Source organism: Elaeis guineensis, chromosome 13 (genome assembly GCF_000442705.2).
Source record: "Elaeis guineensis isolate ETL-2024a chromosome 13, EG11, whole genome shotgun sequence".
In the NCBI taxonomy this organism is placed as follows: Eukaryota; Viridiplantae; Streptophyta; class Magnoliopsida; order Arecales; family Arecaceae; genus Elaeis; species Elaeis guineensis.
In genome coordinates this window covers 16,377,408-16,394,959 of record NC_026005.2, presented here as the reverse complement: position 1 = coordinate 16,394,959, position 17,552 = coordinate 16,377,408, and the positions used below count along the sequence as shown (strand labels likewise).

The following is a 17,552-nucleotide window of genomic DNA, read 5'->3' as shown; positions in this document are numbered from 1 at the left end:
ATATGTGGACCAAAAATTAAAAAACAAGGGCTTCCATCAGATCTTTTGGCCAGGATCATGTGATGATGCATCGGCCAGATGCTTTGAATTACTTCTCTCCCACTCCATTCCTGTTTTATTACTGCTGCTGATCATATTAGCATTGCTATTTAATAGTTCCCTTGTATCACCTATTCAAGTCATTATTGAAATATTTATTAGTCATTTACCAGGTAATATTTACTCATTTCTGAGAAAATAAATAGACTCTTATCCTTCTAAATCTCAGAGAAATAAACCGATGATTTATTTAAATCATCAATCAAGCAAAGAACTGGAGAATAAAATGAAAATGAGAAGAAATCTATTCAACTATTTCAGCACATGATAGGATATATATCACAGTTTACTCAAGATATGGATGATTAATTAATTAATTACCAGAAAATGTTACTTTTTGACTAATAGCCATCTCTAGTTTTCAGAACCACTATTATGTGGGGGTGGTTGGGGTTGGAAGGGATAAAAAATCTCACTCAATCCACAAGAAAAAAATAATTCTCTTCCCCACCACAATTAAAGCTACCTCCTCTTCTTTCTACCTTCATACCTTTCTTTCCTCCTCCCCCAAGGAACAGAGAAAAGGGAGAGCTCTTTCCTCAATAAAATACGAAAACCACACAAGGAGAGGAACACAACAAAGACAAGGCTCAGCAGTAGAGCAATAGGGAATTAAGCAAGAGTAGAAGACGAGTTGATGGCCTCTTCTCTCTTCTTCTCCTTCCTTCTTCTCTTGGCCTCCCTGCTTCTCTTCTCCCGTGGGGCCGTCTCCTCTTTCCCCAACCTCACCACCCTCTCCTTTGAGGAGGGCTACACCCAGCTCTTTGGCGACTCCAACCTCATGCTCCACCGCGACGGCAGAGCAGTCCACCTCTCCCTTGATGAGAGAACTGGTCTTCCTTCCACCTCTCTTTTCCTTTAATACTCATCCTCTCTTCCTTATGGTTCTCTGTTCTATTTTTTTTCTTATATCCATAATTACTTAGAAAAATTGAATTTTGATTCACTCAGGTGCCGGTTTTGCCTCCCAAGATCTCTACCTCCATGGATTCTTCAGTGCTAACATCAAGCTCCCTTCGGATTATGCCGCCGGGGTTGTTGTAGCATTCTATGTATGCTTCCTTCTTACAATTAAAAGACTATCAATCTCCATATATCTGTTTATTTATTTACTTGCTTAATTCAAGTTTTCCTTTTCTAATAAGTACAGAAACTTTCTTTTTTTTTTTGTGTGTGTGTGTTTTAAGAGAAAAATAGTTCGGAAGGTTGCCGAGATTTACTACTTCTTCTTCTAAGGTTTCACTATGAAAAATTCTTTCTGATTTCCAGCTCTCTTTATCTATCCCCGAAAAAAGAAAAGAAAAGAAAAGAAAAGAAAAAAAAAAACTCTCTTTATTTGTTGTTCTCTTTTTATCAAGAATCTGTGAACATCAGTTCTTTAAATTCATTTCAGTTTCGGTGATCAATCAAACCAAGTTGGACTATTATTTGAAACCAATGCTTATTTTCCTTCTAATTCATGAACATCACTTGCTTGAATATAATACTGTAGCGTTCGTTCTTTTAGCTTGATAAAGTTTCTTTTTTTATTGATGAAGAAAGCCTACGAGATTTTTGTACTCCTGTTTCCATGTTCCCGTTTTATGATCGAATTCTTTGGATTTTCTATTGTCTGTATTTATTTTCCTGATTTTTTTATAATAATTGGTGAACGTCAGTCCTTAGAATCCATCTGGGTTTCTTCTAATCAATCAAACCAAGCTCTATTCTTCACTTGTAAGCTCAGAAGATATCTACTTCTTAAATTTTTCCAAGTTTCCACTTTAGGGATTAATCATTTGGAATTTTTTTGTTTTTGATACTTATTTGTTTTTCTCTGTTTCATAAGGAGAAATTATGAGCGTAAGTTCCTATAATCTGTACGATTTTCTCTCTCTTTCTGAGCGCTTTTGGTTCTGATTACTTACGCCAGGTTGGAATTTCCTATCCTTTTATTCTTTCCGTAGTCAATGTCACATGGGACTTTTTTTTCATCAGCTTTTACAGAGTACAGAGATTTCTAATTCTTTTGTCTTGCCAAGCTTCTACTTATGCAATGGAGTCCTTCTAGTTTTCTATTATCTGTGATTATTTTTCTCAGATGTTGCAGTCCATTTCAGAGCTTTCTTTCAATCCTGATCAGTTAAATCCAGTTTGATATCTCACTTTTCATCCTTCCATGGGCACAATTTAGTATATACTCATTTCACAAGCTGTTCTAAACCAATGTTTTTCTTCTCTTTATAATATTTAATTTTCGAAGTATCATTTCTATCTCCTTTATATGATTATTTTCCTTTTATTAGAAGAATCCGTGACTATTTTGATTCTAATTGCTGAAGGTCTTTTAAGTTCTCATCAATGAAAACCAATTGGATTTTTCTCTCCATAAATCCTTATTTGTATATTTGGTTAGTTATCTAATCTTTGTTTTATTATGTTTTTGACGGCTCTTATCAATTCAATCCACTTGGCTTTTCTGCTCTCTTGTTTAGCTGCCACTGAACCATCTTATAAAACCCAATGAGACTTCTGCTTAATATGTTTGTTCTAAGCTGTAATTATGATTGATAAGAAGCTTTTTTTTTATGTGGGGTAGATGTCAAACGGGGATGTATTCGAGAAGACGCACGATGAATTGGACTTTGAGTTCTTGGGGAACATAAGAGGAAAAGAATGGAGAGTTCAGACCAATATCTATGGCAATGGGAGCACATCAATTGGAAGAGAAGAGCGATATGGCCTCTGGTTTGATCCCACAGAAGATTTCCACAAGTACTCCATCCTGTGGAGTCATGATCGAATCATGTAAGAAACAAAAATAAATAAATAAATAAATAAATAAATAATATATATATATATATATATATATATATATATATATGTGTGTGTGTGTGTGTGTGTGTGTGTGTGTGTGTGTGTGTTAGCACAAAGATAAAGAAGGGATTAGCACTTTCTTTCAAATTGTTGGGCTGTTCTGTTTTTGTTTTTTAGGCGTTTGATGCAGTTTTTCTTTTGCTTTTTCTTTCTTGGCTTGCCCTGGGTTTGTGTACCCTGTTTTACTTCTACTGGATTCCACTGATCTTTTTAGCTTCTTATACTTTTTTCTGTCTTGCTGTATTTACTTTTGCTTTTCTGTTTTAAGTTTGATGAAAGTTTTTCCCCCTTTTTCTCTAAAAGGATCTCCCTGGATGCTTCTAAGTTTGAAAATACTCCCTCCATAGCTTACAAGCAACTTGTGGATTCTTACTTCCTGAAAGCTCTTCATCTTCACTTTTGTTTGCTAAAAGGTTATGCACTATAGAACTGAAGGACAGCCAAACTTATTCCCCTTCCTTTTCTTTTTTATTTTCCTTTGATTGGAGTTCCCCTTCATTTTTAGTGAATAACATTTTAATGTGCATGTAATGCAATTGTTTTCCCTCTTTTGATGGTAAAGGCATGCAAACTTTTGTTATTTCTAGAGAAAATGTGTGATTACCAAAACTCATGATCTGATACTACTGCTTTCTCTCCTTTCTGATGAGCAGATTTTATATTGACAATGTTCCCATTAGAGAGGTGGTAAGGACTGAAGCCATGGGTGGTCAGTTCCCCTCCAAGCCCATGTCTCTCTACGCCACCATATGGGATGGCTCCAACTGGGCAACCTCCGGCGGCCGCTACAAGATCAATTACAAATACGCCCCTTACATTGCCGAATTTGCCGATCTCACCCTCCATGGATGTGCAGTTGACCCCATGGATCACACGCCCACCTGCAACAATCTTGCTGCCGACTTGTACAGTACCATTACAGTCTCGGCTGATCAAAGGATGGCAATGGAGAGATTTCGGAAGAAGTACATGACCTATTCATACTGTTACGACCGTGTCCGATACTCGGTTCCATTGCCAGAGTGCTCTACCGGTCTGGAGGCTAGGCAATTCCAAGAGTCAGGCGAGGCGAGGTTCATGGATCGCCGCCATCGCCATGGGAAGCGGCACCGCCGTGCTCCAGCTAATTCTGTCATTTGAATCTGATTCGTTGGATAGGAGATTATCGCAAGGGAGATTATTTTGTGTACCATGCATTCTTGTGCTGTATAGAAACTTTATTGGTGGGTGGGTAGGGATGGTGGGGGGTAGATTTCTTATTTAGAGGACATATATATACCTGCATACCTTAGTATGTCCATGCTTGTTTTGGTGCCCGTCTTCTTTATCATAGATGTCTTTCTTGTACTTGTTCCTTCCCGCCTACTGATACCATTAGCATTGGCACCTGAAATAAGATATATGTGGAGATAATAACATAAATAAAAGGTTGAGGATTGTTCTTTGCAATGTGCTCTTACTCTAAGGTGGTGATGGTGGTGGGTGTGGTGCTGGGGTAGGGCCATGGCTTTACAGATAGGAGTAGTTAGGTTTGCATTTCTTTTGAGCTTGTTTTGGCCATTTGGGAGGTGTCTGCATTATAGCTGCCCCCCCATCTGGGCCAGCATGGAGGCTGCTCTCCATGTCCTTTGGTCCTCTGCCAAGTAGCAAGATTCTGCTAGCCTTGGGTGGAGGAATGTGGTCCCTAAAGTTGGGTATGACGGGGACCAACATAGGGACAAAGGTGATCACGGTGAAACCTAATCAATGCCTCTTTTCCCTTCATCATTGAGAGACAGCTGTTGATCACCATTGAATTGATACAAATAGATAGCAGTAAAACTTGCAGGGCTCATTAGTGGATGTTTTTCTTCTTCCTTTTTTATTTTTGGCATTAGATGGAGATCAAGCAGGGCTCTTCGTGGAATGAGCCCAAAGAATATATCACGGCAGCAGTCCAAGCCACGAGTCAAGTTGGAAGCTTTGGAGACTTCTTGGAATGATACCGATGTCTCCTGAAAGGAATGGTTACATGATTTCTTCAGTGGACTTCAGTGGCTCAGCAGCATCTATAATAATTGCCATCCAATTTAGATCAAACAGTACAGTAAAAGAGGACACTTAAACCTGCAAACTGTACCAGAGTTTCAACCTGCTCACAATGAGTGGGCATGGAGAATTGAGAGAATGGATGAAGAAAATTAGATCTCTATTGACAGCAGCAATACTGCTCATTGTTTTGTTCTGAGTCTTATAAATATTTTTCCTTTTTTCTTTTGGATAGACATTTTCAAGGCTTGGGAATTGAGTCTTCCACAGCTTCAATAGACTTGATGAAGTTGTTAATCATCATCTTGCCTTCTGTGGTAATGATGCTCTCAGGATGGAACTGCACTCCCTGAAACTCAAACAACAGTGGACTTAAATAGGAACAAGAGTAAACAGTGCCCAACCTACTGAGACCCAAAATAAAAAAAAGAGTAAGGAAACTTTAATAGTTGTGCTGAGTATTCAAAGCAGTATCGAAGTAACCAACCAGAGATGATTCATGAGAATTAAGAACAAACCGCAATGAAAAAACAAAAAAAAAAAAACATTTGTGAAATATGATCAGTTGACACCCTGTCATAAAACTTTAATTGGAAGCAAACCTGGAATGACCATTGATCGAACCATTCATGGTAGATGTTTACAAGGGTAATGTTAATTAGAAAGTTCCAACATGATCTCTACCAATGAATCCCTCAGAACAGGGTACTACTAATATGGACCGCATGGTTGCTGTACAATGTCAATCAATGACGTACAACCCCACTTGCCAAAAAAGTAAAAGTGGACCCAGAAGGATTAAAAAAGGGTAGAAAAAGAAAGCACAGACGGTACACGTCACAGAACAAGATTTGGTAGCATGAAACTGTTTAGACCTGGGAAGGGTGCATAATGTCTCTGAAAAAATTTACCTATACAGTTAAAAAAAAAAAAAAAAAAAGTGGGTGGGGGTGGGGGGGTTTCAAGACGGATGGCTCTTGATGCTAAATTCAGAAAAACTTCCACAGCTCAAAATCATTTCATGTGATTAAAGGGCAGTCAAAACACACATAATCCTCATAGTAGTCTAGAGCTTGGCAGACTTCTTAGTAGGATAGTTAATTAACAAAACTAATTTACTCAGAAAAAAAGCAAACTATGATTATCTGGACACAAGGTCCGTGTCATAAGAGAAACTGCCTTAATTATGCCTAAGCGTTAAGCATATGACAACCTCTAAACATATGGATACTTGCATGTTGTAAGTATCTCAAATGGGTGATGGATTCATGCAGCGACCGACACAATCAGAAAAAAAAATGGAAAAAATGTAAAGGATGAGAGAAAGTGAATGAAAGATGAGAATATGGAGACGATTGAGATGCAAGTTTTAAAACTTCAACTTGAAAATAGCCTTTTGATTTCACAATACCAAGTACATATTTTTAATGGAAATGATAAAGACTAGCAGTGGATACAGACTAATCGTAACATATTTGGTATGAAATCAGATAGAGGAAATGTGTCATGGAGTTGAATAATGCAAAATTTGGTGGTAGAATAGCAACCTTAATCACAGATCTAAAAGGTCATTGCAGGAAACCAAGGCTTGCACAGATAGAAGAGAAAGCTAACTACAACATTTTAGGTTCAGATGAAGGAATCAATTATTTTCAGAGATTTACAGAGTAAGTATTGGAAAATGGCAAATGAGTATGGTGCATATAAGTCAACTAACCTTTATCGTTCGCAAAGTCGGGCATTTCAACAAATTCTAATTTGAATAATTCTACAGATTCTACTGAAGGAATGGATTAGGATAGATGCATGTTAGTGCTCTTTTAGTTTTTTGGTACTAATATTAGTCAGAGACTCTCAAGGCTTTTTTGGTACTAATATTAGTCAGAAACTGTCAAGGCAAAGGCATTTCAATCAAATTGAACAGTGCAAGATGTTTCCATACTACCAAAAGTTATGACTGTCAACTTAGTACATAGCATGTGATAACAACTGCCGATCCTAACCAAAACATGTTAGACAAAAGAATGCCTTAACTTTCAACTTAGCTCCAAAAGCTTAAGGTTGAAAAACTTAAATGGTCAGTCAATGTAGCACAATTGCCTCGCACCTTCAAACATAGGCTGTTTCATTGAGAGCATAGAATTTTAACCACCATCTTTTACAACAATATAAAAAAAGTTCAACATGATAATTTGTTAATGGGGTGCTAGGGTGCAAACAGGTCTAATGGGTGGGAGATAGGGTAGTCCCCCTTGGTAAGAGATTCCTACAAGTTCACTCAATTCAACAGATTCAAGGATGCAAGTCTTCAATACATTATGATTGCATCATACACTGTTAAATTAAAGCATCTACAAATCAAGCTAGTAGATTTTAATATAATAAACCCCCTAATAATATGCTTCAATAAGAAGCTCCAATTAACACTTCATAAGCTTAAACCAGGATAAAAAGCATCCCTGCTCAGAGAACAATAGCACATAATTGGTCTTCTAGTTATGGTAAAAAACATTGACAAGAAAAAGGTAATGGCATGGTAGATTGATTCAGTTATATTTTTTTGTTTAACACAATCTTCATAAAACTGGAGGTATGAATTAAATCTTATCAGAAAATCAAGTAACATGGGGCACACCATGGTTATAAGCACTTGCATGGTTGTGTGACTTTGCACAAAATATATGTTGTTAGTCAACAAAAGAGATTTAATCCCTATTCCCTCAAAATTCATATCTGAATAGGAGAATTTTTACCAAATGTTCCAGACTTCCAGTTATATGTAAGTGCAAAAGTTTGACAAATTGCAATGCGTGCATGATGCCCTGAAACAGGGATTCACCAAGAAACCAGATACTCTTGACACTTTGACTCTCTAGAAGAATTCCTTTAATCTCAGCAGCTCAGCATCCCTGTATCCCAATCAACCTTGTCATATGAGGTGACTCGTCCAGCTACTGCTATATTCAATGAGGAAACTCCTGCCCAACTTGGTTGCTACCATGCACTTGATTAAAACGTGCATACAAAAGCCCCCAAAGCCATGGGCCTACCTCCCACCCCCTACTCTATTTTTATGGTAGTTTCAAAGGATAATGCCCTGAAGACAACACTAACTCTTAAGCCACCAATGCACTCTCAAGAAACCACAAATATTTATTTCCAATCATAGACCATCTTCCTTCCAAAAAGGCCTTGAATCCTTTCTAATAATATTCATAAGTTTAAAGGTTTTTCCTCTTTACATGAATACACATATCTCAACTTCAAATCTTGGTTTAATATCAGTTATATCAGTATTAATCAAAGAAGTTTAAGTGATGAAGCTATCTTTAACAATGTTTGCCTTCCGTGATTCACAAAAACCATGAGATAACCTAATATTAGGATGGCCAGCCATCAAAGCAATTCTAACTTCAATAATTTATTTCCTCTTTTTTCAAAGGTTAGCAAAATGTGCTACTTTATTGGGTTTGTTGTTCTCACTCTCTTGATTGGGTAGCTAGAACCTTTAAGAACCAACAGAGAGAAGAAAACACTAACAATGCGGGTAGAAGTCACAAACATGAATCAGGAAAGGTGCTTTTTGATTGTCGGTTAGGAACAAAAACCTTAGTTTGCAAATTGGGCTCATTCCTATAACATCAAATCTAATCTTCCTAACTCTGGCTTGAACTTTGGGTTTGGATGTTCGACAAGGTGCTCAATGTTGGAAATTTAAACTGAAACTGATACAACAATTTAAGTCTACATTTTGTTTGTTGATTACTCATTTCACTATTTATCAATCAAATTATTGGCTTGATAAATGACAAAGTAACAAATCGTGGTTTGACTGAATATTGAAATCTTCCATTAAATTAGTGGCTATCTTTTCTTATAATTAGTTCAAAAATCCTTCCTTTAATAGTGATGGAAAAGTAATTTGTTTTTGACAGAACAATGAAAAATAACAAAGGGGAAAAATTATTTCTATGTTCACCATTAGTTGACAAATAATATATACATATATATACATGTGAGTATATACATATATACATATACATATACATATAAAGATATAGATATACATATATAGATATACATATACATATACATATATAGATATACATATACATATATATACATATACATAAAAAATATATATATATATGTGTGTGTGTGTGTGTGTGTGTGTGTACATATACATATATATACATATACATACATATACATATATAACATATATATATACATATACATACATATATGTATGTACATATACATACATATATGTATGTATGTGTATGAACGTATACATACATATATGTATGTATGTGTATGAACGTATACATACATATATGTATGTATGTGTATGAACGTATACATACATATATGTATGTATGTGTATGTATGTATACATACATATATGTATGTATGTGTATGTATACATACATATATGTATGTATGTGTATGTATACATACATATATGTATGTATATATATATATACATATACATATATATATGTATGTATATAAAACATATAATGTATAATTTATAATATATAACATAAAGTATAAGTATATAATTCATAATTCAAAATACATATATATAGTATATAATATGTAGTATATAACATATGACATAATATATCTTATATCATGTGTGTGTGTGCAGCATGACTTCTCAATCCAGCTCCTACATGTCAGGGTGCATTAATTCTGGAAAATGTATGATGTCAAGAGGAAAGGCAAATCCAATAACAATTATTAAAAGAAAAGTGACCACACCTGAATATGTGGATACTTTTTGTGTCGAGCAGCCATTATTAGTCCATCTTCTGTCCATGCTGTGATTTCGAGGACATCACTAGGAAAAGTATCTTTTTCAATCACAAGGCTATGATATCTACCAGCAGTGAATGGGCTGCAAAGCAATATTCAAAATGTCAGCCACTTCAGACAAAATCTTTGCTCAAAAGAAGCACAAAAATAAGCAGATAAGATTGACTAATGTTGTGGTAGACAAGTTTACATAGTCACGATAAGTTGTACCTAGTTATAGAATAAATGTCACAATCAAGATTCGCTGTCTCAGGACTGGACCCGGTGTTTTCACCAGTATCATCCTAATACAATGTCGATATGCCCAATATGGCCCTCGATTCGACATACCAAGTGTCAATACATCCTCCATACTGTATACCATTTCAGTACTGACATGGTATGGCACAGTCGGTATGCACCGGTACCGACCAATATGGCAAACTTTGGTCACAATGCTCTCATACACATCATAAGATTCATCTATATGGCTTCTAACCATCCATGTCAAGCAATCAACATGATCAAATAAAAAAGTTGATGAAAGAATTATCTAGCTCACTATGTGGATCCATGGCACCATGTGTATTCCAGTCTTATGATTTGCCTATCTTCTCTAAGTATCAATTGGCATCACCTATAGACAACGGAAACATGACATTCTTATGATGAAATGGCCTGCATACAAAACAATCTAAGGCGCTACCTTAGAAGATGTAATATAGAACTGAGTCTCAATCCCCTTGAATAATCATAGGTACCTAATTAATTAAATCAGTTATGTAGTCACATTGATTTTACAGTTTCATAAGGTTTATAAATGATGGTTGGAAGAATAAGTCAGTGCCATTAAAAGAAATATATATACAAAAATACAAGCAAAGTAGTACTCAGATCTGTAAATATATAGAATGCTTACATAAGACATACAATATCCAATTCCACAACACATAGTTAACTGTCATTAGTGCTAAACTCGGGCAGGATTCTTTGGAAATGAACACAGATATATGCTAGAAATATCTTTGGTTCCTTAATTCATTAAAACTAGATCTAAATTCTCTCTTCAAAGTGTATGATTAAGCCCATAGTGTGTGACATGTTTAATGCAAAGACATCCTAAAAGAATCTAGGATCAGACATTAATTACCAAATAAATTTAAAGTCTAAGGGGAAAGGGAAAACATAAGAAAAGCATTTTAGCAAGGTATCAAGACTAATACATACAAAAATCAACATGCTGGCTTACTACATTGATAAATAGCATTTAAAATGCAATAATACAAGTTTCACTGGTTCCCACCTTTCTATTCCATACTCCACTCCTCAACAGCAAACTCCAACTGGAGTTGAACCACTACCCCTTTGCCCAAGTGGAAGGGTGATACCCCAAGCCCTACACTAGTAGTTCAGTTTTCAACTAGTGCTTCAAAGTTGATAACCCCTCGACAAACAAAGCATGTAGCACAAAGCACACGGAACCAATAAGCGAAAAATGGTATTAAACAAAAGGGAAAATGAAAAGAAACTTACTTTGGTAAACCAGAAAATAAAGTATCCCCTAGGCTTTCATCATAATAGACAAGAGAGTGTTTCCCATGAACCACACCAAAAGGAGAGCGAACGACCTTTCCTGCAAATATAAACAAGTTTTTAGAATATGCAGATAGGTGTATAATATTAGTCCAGGCACACATAAATAGATATCCAACCTCCAAATGCCTCCCCAATGCACTGCAAGCCCATACAAACCCCAAACAATGGCATAGAAGGCCCAAGTTGTAGAACAGTTTGTAAGGATATCCCCGAATCTTGAGGTGTACCTACAGAGAAGAAATGACAGGATAAATATTCAAACTAAAAAGTTAAACATCACATGCACATAGTAAATACACTCACCAGGTCCTGGGGAGATGAGTATCCCACGTGGGCATTTCCTAGAGGAATAAAGTAAATATCATCAGCAGAATAAATAAATAAACATCTCATCACCAGAACATAAGCGGATTCATCTACTTACCTTTTAAGTTCCTCCACAGTGAGCTCATCATTGCGATACACCTCAAAATTAGCTCCCAGCTCTCCCATATACTTCAGTATCAAACAGATACAATTAGCTTATTTTTAAACAATATAACATTTAATAGATGTTTTTCTATCCATGTAATATAATGCCATTTTCTCCACAAACATCCAACATTCTTATCCTTTACTACATAAAAATGTTTCCTTTTATGCAATTCCAAGATAGCACGTATTAGACCATCCGATCATGTATATGTGATATTTTCTATACAATGCTATGAAGATGCTAATCCACTGTATAAAAGGTTCTTTGGTAGGCTAAAAACAGATCATAATCAGATGCAAAAATTCAAATCCATAATTATTTTAAATGGATATGGATACATATTAGATACTAAAAGTACAGATACAAATAAGGATATAAGTCAGATGGTTTAACTTTGTGACCACAAAATCAAAAATATCACCAAATAGAAGGTAAATTAAGTTATTATCATGTATGGTCATTTATTTCCTTAAAATTTCATGAGTAATGTAAAAAAATTAAATAGGATTACAGACAAAACCAAAAACTAGATACAGATTGAATAGTGGTCTATCTATATCCATATCCAGTTTTTTTTTTTTGACGGCCATAGATATGGATATGTATATTAATTGGATGCCCAAATTTGTATCCATATACGGACAGATTTGGATATAAAAACTGATCCAGTAAGAGATTATCCAACCCATTATCACCCCAATTCCTTAGGCGCACGTGATGCTTGTGAGGCAACTTCTCACACAACAAACCTCCCAAGTAGCACCAACCCCCTTGAACTGCACCAATCTCCCCATGCCAAGTGGCAGGAGAAACTTTTTGCCTAACTAAGCAGAAACCCCTTAGCATCACTCTTTTCCTATTTCTGTCGATGCTGTTTGTCATTAAATTCTTCCAGGCTAAAATAGCCATGATTTCATTTAATGCCCTAGAATCAACCAAAGTTCTAAATAGCAGTTTTAGTAAGCAGGGAATTAAGGTAGGACATTGTGTTCAGCCCATTTGCTGGTGCCTAGGCACATTGAAAGAGTGAGAAGTGGGGGAAGAGAAAGAGCTGCTGGACTCAAGGTGGAAGAAATGTGGAACGATGAGTAGAGGAAGAGGGTGGTCAACAAGAAGGAGATTGAGGAGCAGAGAAAGTGAAGGAGACAAAGGAGTGGAGATGGCAAAGTAGAAGGGAGAAGGAGAAGAGGAAGCAGGGTAACACATAGCATCCAGATTTAATTCCTAGTACCCATTTGTGTATCTTCACTTAATATGAATATTATTCAGGCCAAAGACACAAGCTATTAGGGCTTTTGTGCGCACTTGGTGATTGCTTTTGCAGTCCGGTGACATATCAAAACCACTTGTACCTTATGCAGGGATGCTAGGAGTCAGCATGCAGCTGCGCAAACCACTGTGGCTCCACTTGCATATCTTATGCACTTTTAGGTGTTGGACAGTCACCAAGCTATTATATCTGTGTTATTTCATGCTTGAGTTTTCACTGGCCAACAAGAGGAGGGGAAAGAAGTAGTTGAAGGGCAATGGAAACCCAATGATCCCAAAACTCGAGTTTTCAGGATACCAAAATCTAGGTGTGTTGTGGTTTCCAGATCCTAATAGTCATGATATTTCCAGATCATTGGCTTCCCCATACCCTTTTCTTCTCCCTTTCCCCATTTCCTCTCCTCAACCAATTCCTGTTGATGTGGGAGTTCTAATCTGAATATGGTGGCAGTGCATCCATAATAGCCACTCAACATAAAAGAATCACTGTTTAAAATTGTCAAAGATAATGCATCTCTCTCTCTCTCTCTCTCTCTCTGTGAACAGTATAAGTAAATCAGTTGAGATCAGTGTTCTTAACAGAATGGAATATATTGCTTGATTGTCTGTTTCTTTTCACAAAATTCTCAATATTCATGAAAAATTTGCATTCCAATTTTCAAACATCATCTTACGTTTGACAGCCCCTAAAAAATCTCTGCAGATGAGTCATGTAAATGTATCTTTAAGTGCTGGTGTGATAATATACTCTCTATACAGCTGCATGTGTATGTATGTCAAGATCAGGTAGACTACTAAACACTAATTTCTATTTTCTCTAAAACACTGCATTCATCCAATGAGCAAGCATCTATCTTGAAACTTGGATGATCGTATTGGTATGTGTCGGTTAAATCCAGATAGAGATCATTCTGAAAATGTATATTTTGGCAAAAGAGTCACCATAACAACACATATACATGTCAAAAGCACTCCTTGTGTTTCTTTCTACATTAACTAAAAATTCAGATACAGATACTAACCTTAGGGAATAATTCATATTTTTCATGATGTTTGGGCAGGGAGGTGGTCCCCCCCCCGTCAGATAAAGTTTTTTTGTACCAATTGTTACAAGTTCCTCTAGGACGAAAACCATAACTTCCATCCCTGTTCTCAACTATTTGGTGTCCGCAAACAGAGCTGGTTGAAATAATAAATTAAAAAAATAGCTGATCAACAATATTATAAAAAAATATAAATTTGATTAGAATATGCACCAGCAATGCAAAATATAACAGATTCAGAGAAGGAAAAAGAAAAAGAAATCTAAAACTACATTCAAATCCTTAAGACAGTTACTGCAACCCACATGTTACATCTTTTGCCATTTCAAAGCCTTTTTTTGTTAATTTTTGAGAGGAAAAGGCCTTCTTTTATTATGTTCTTCCATTCGTCATTCTTCAATCATAAAATCCAATCTATGCAAGCAAAACATCCATATCAAATTCAAAAAGACAAATCGATCAATCAAAGCATAAACTTGACAGCAAGAACAACAGAATCAACGATCATCCCCAACTAATCACTAAAATCCATTCAACTGCAACACGTACCTGGCACAGATTATAGGTGAAACTATCATAGTTATCTATAACAATGATCGGCTTCTCGTTCTTCCTATCCCCATTCAAAACCCTAGGTTCGTCCACCCCACGTATCGCCAAAGGTCTCGAAACAACCAAACCCCCCTTCCTCATCGCCCCAACCCCATTCGCAACTTCTAAAACATCAAAAATATGCCATCTTTAGTAAAAACGAATCCCCAAAAAACACATCCAGACACCACCAAATGAGATCGAAGAAATCACCGTTACCTGAGACTCTGGTGGTGGGAACAAAGGCAGTACGAGCTCTAGGAATCGAGCAGCCAGAGGGTCCAGGGAAGAGCAAGAGAGATTGGAGAGAAGCCATCGGAGGGCTTTGGAGAGACAAAAAAGGGTTTAGGAGAGGGGGACAACGCGACAATGAGAGAGAGTTTCACATAGGAGGAGGGGAAGTTCTTTTGGCTAACAGGCGGCGGTCAGTTTTCGCCCGTTGGGACTTGGGAGTTCTCGTGTCAGCCGTAGTCGGATGCAACTATTTTACGGAAGCGAGGTCGGGTCCTCCGCCCACCCGTGTACTTCTGATATATTTATACGGTTGGTTGGGGTCCCGGAGATTACTTTGGTTTGCGCTCGGGGTGTGGCTCAGAGCTTTGATTTTGAAAGCACGTTGTGATGTACTTCGGAGTTGTGGCAGTTCGTGCCCATTGTTTCCCGTGATAGGTGTGCATAGGCCACCATAATCCGACATAAGATGCACCATCTGATTTAATTAATTTATATAATTATTATTTTTTAATATATATTTAATATTTATAAATTAATTTTTTATTTAAAAATTTTATATGATGAAAAATATTTTTATCTTTTAAAAAAAAATTATGGCATCCTTCAGCATAATATAACTTAAAATATTATAATATGATCTAAGATATCGTAATATGAGAAGTGTATTTTTTTTCAACCATTTTTCAACACATATTTAATGTCTACAGATCGATTTTTTCGTTTGAAAATTTTAAATGACGAAAATATATCTATTATTTAATAAAAAATTATGATATTCTGTACATATTATGGTCACGAACATACAATATCATAATTTTTTTAAAAGATAGAAATATTTTCATCATATAAAATTTTTAAACGAAAAAATCGATCTATAGATATTAAATATGTATTGAAAAGAAATGACTATATGGATTAATCAGACGAGATGGTGCATTCTACATCAGATTTTCTATACCGCTCATGATGCACAAAAATTTTTGCTAGCAAAAATATAATGAAGAAAGGGATGGGCATTTAGATGTCTGGTACTTTGCTACTAATTGGTAAAGACAACTTTTGCTTCACCAAAAAATTTTATAAAGATTTAGCAGAAGAAAGAGTATTTTCGTGCGAATCTAAAGGTGTTGATAATAATCTAATTATTGAGGGGAAAAATGATGCTGGTTGGAATTAAACCAATAAGACATCCAAGGAAGACTCTTTTTTCTTGATTTTTCGTACATGAATTAGCAAGATGTATATCTAAATCCAAAATTGATAAGTAATGCACTCAAATGTCAGTCTAACTCCGGTAAGCAATTACATTTTATTTCTCCACGACCTAAAATGTCTCTTCCACTTTGCTACCCAAGGATGATGTTAGTATCATTACTGGCTTCAACTTGGATAAAATTTTGGAGCAGGATAAATGGCATCCAGTTCTTCACTATACAATGTCACTTTTAGCGACATTTGTCGTATCACATTCATACTCAAACCAATTTGGCTGTAAGCACTACAATGAGCCAGAAGATGTAAGCATGCAACCAGGGGAGGAAAAAGAAAATAAAGGTATTGAAATTATTTCAATTTCGACAATGCTTATAGCATGACCATACACTAATTGGGGATTTTCTTAGTCTAGAATTAGACTAGAGTGGATCAATCGCTCAATCACAGCCATCCATATATGGCACAATGATTGAGCAAACTCCACATATTATAATATACATGTGCCCGTAGGGACTAGCCAATTGCAATATATGAACCATTGTGATTGATAAAATGATTATCTTTGATCCAACAATGGATGAATATCTGAGCTCCTATACATTACCATATTTGCCTACCTTGTACCATTAGGATTAGGTACTTAATCATATCGAACCATTTGTTCTTAACCATCAACAATCCCTATTTTTATACTTCTTATCATGTGGTTATCGTCCATCAAAAAATTTTGATGTTGGAGCAAACCTGATCACACAAGAGTATGACATACGCATATAGGGCCACAATGGACTGTTTTTTTTTTTTTAAATCCTAATATATTGTACAGATTGGAATTGTTACTGTTGCTCCTGATCTTCCTACCTGAGGTCAGCTACTGAGGTAGAAATGATCGAGAAAGAGACCATCGCTGGAGCACCACCCGAGTACTTGCAAAAAGTCTTCATCGGGATATTCTTCGGTGAAGATCCTTCGACGCTCAAGTCCAAAGATGGAGAACAATGAGAAAGAGAGAGCGAGGAGTGGAGAACTTATTTTGAGAGTCTCGGAGCCTCTTTATTTATAGAGGAGTTAGAGTCATATCCATCTCAGAATTTGGATAGCTTTCCAGATTTGTCGCACAGATTGATTTGGATAAGATATTTTTTTTTTACGGAAGAATCGATTGTGGAAGAATTATACTCTATCTGCACTTTTTCAATTTAGAAGAAGAGATGGATCTGTTAATGAAGAATATAGCTCGGCCGTAGATGAGCTACGATAGGTCATCCAAAGTCGAGGTCATGAAAACTATAGAATGCATATTGATCTCAGGTGATCTAGAATAGGTCAGTCGAGGATGATCTAAA

At 36.1% G+C, this 17,552-nt stretch overlaps 2 protein-coding genes across 4 annotated transcripts; one reads left to right on the top strand and one right to left on the bottom strand.

The window, feature by feature from the left end:
- The first annotated feature begins 582 nt into the window (after positions 1-582).
- LOC105056390 (probable xyloglucan endotransglucosylase/hydrolase protein 27) lies at positions 583-4,404 on the top strand. Its single transcript, XM_073247309.1, has 4 exons — positions 583-932; positions 1,051-1,151; positions 2,678-2,886; positions 3,609-4,404. Exons 1-4 carry the CDS (start codon positions 737-739, stop codon positions 4,093-4,095), a joined length of 993 nt encoding a protein of 330 aa, XP_073103410.1. The 5' UTR covers positions 583-736; the 3' UTR covers positions 4,096-4,404.
- A 722-nt stretch (positions 4,405-5,126) lies between these two features.
- On the bottom strand, positions 5,127-15,259 carry LOC105056389 (anthranilate synthase beta subunit 2, chloroplastic). Of its 3 annotated transcripts, none has more exons than XM_073247310.1 (8): positions 14,977-15,254; positions 14,716-14,882; positions 11,804-11,874; positions 11,683-11,720; positions 11,496-11,606; positions 11,317-11,416; positions 9,751-9,886; positions 5,127-5,332 (listed from the first exon to the last, which is right to left on the bottom strand). In XM_073247310.1, exons 1-8 carry the CDS (start codon positions 15,071-15,073, stop codon positions 5,225-5,227), a joined length of 828 nt encoding a protein of 275 aa, XP_073103411.1. In that variant the 5' UTR covers positions 15,074-15,254; the 3' UTR covers positions 5,127-5,224. The 3 variants fall into 3 exon arrangements, with proteins under 3 accessions (XP_073103411.1, XP_073103412.1, XP_073103413.1); XM_073247311.1 differs by lacking the exon at positions 5,127-5,332 and adding an exon at positions 11,087-11,184 and having other exon boundaries at positions 14,977-15,259; XM_073247312.1 differs by lacking the exon at positions 5,127-5,332 and adding an exon at positions 11,087-11,179 and having other exon boundaries at positions 14,977-15,258.
- Between the last annotated feature and the right edge of the window lie 2,293 nt (positions 15,260-17,552).

Coding starts and splice junctions, on each gene's coding strand:
- LOC105056389 (XM_073247310.1), bottom strand. CDS start 15,073: ATGGCTTCTCTCCAATCTCTCTTGCTCTTCCCTGGACCCTCTGGCTGC. Junction 14,883..14,976: donor TCCCACCACCAGAGTCTCAG/GTAACGGTGATT, acceptor TTGATGTTTTAG/AAGTTGCGAATGGGGTTGGG. Junction 11,607..11,682: donor ACTCATCTCCCCAGGACCTG/GTGAGTGTATTT, acceptor TCTTCTCTGTAG/GTACACCTCAAGATTCGGGG.
- LOC105056390 (XM_073247309.1), top strand. CDS start 737: ATGGCCTCTTCTCTCTTCTTCTCCTTCCTTCTTCTCTTGGCCTCCCTG. Junction 1,152..2,677: donor GGGTTGTTGTAGCATTCTAT/GTATGCTTCCTT, acceptor TATGTGGGGTAG/ATGTCAAACGGGGATGTATT. Junction 2,887..3,608: donor TGGAGTCATGATCGAATCAT/GTAAGAAACAAA, acceptor TCTGATGAGCAG/ATTTTATATTGACAATGTTC.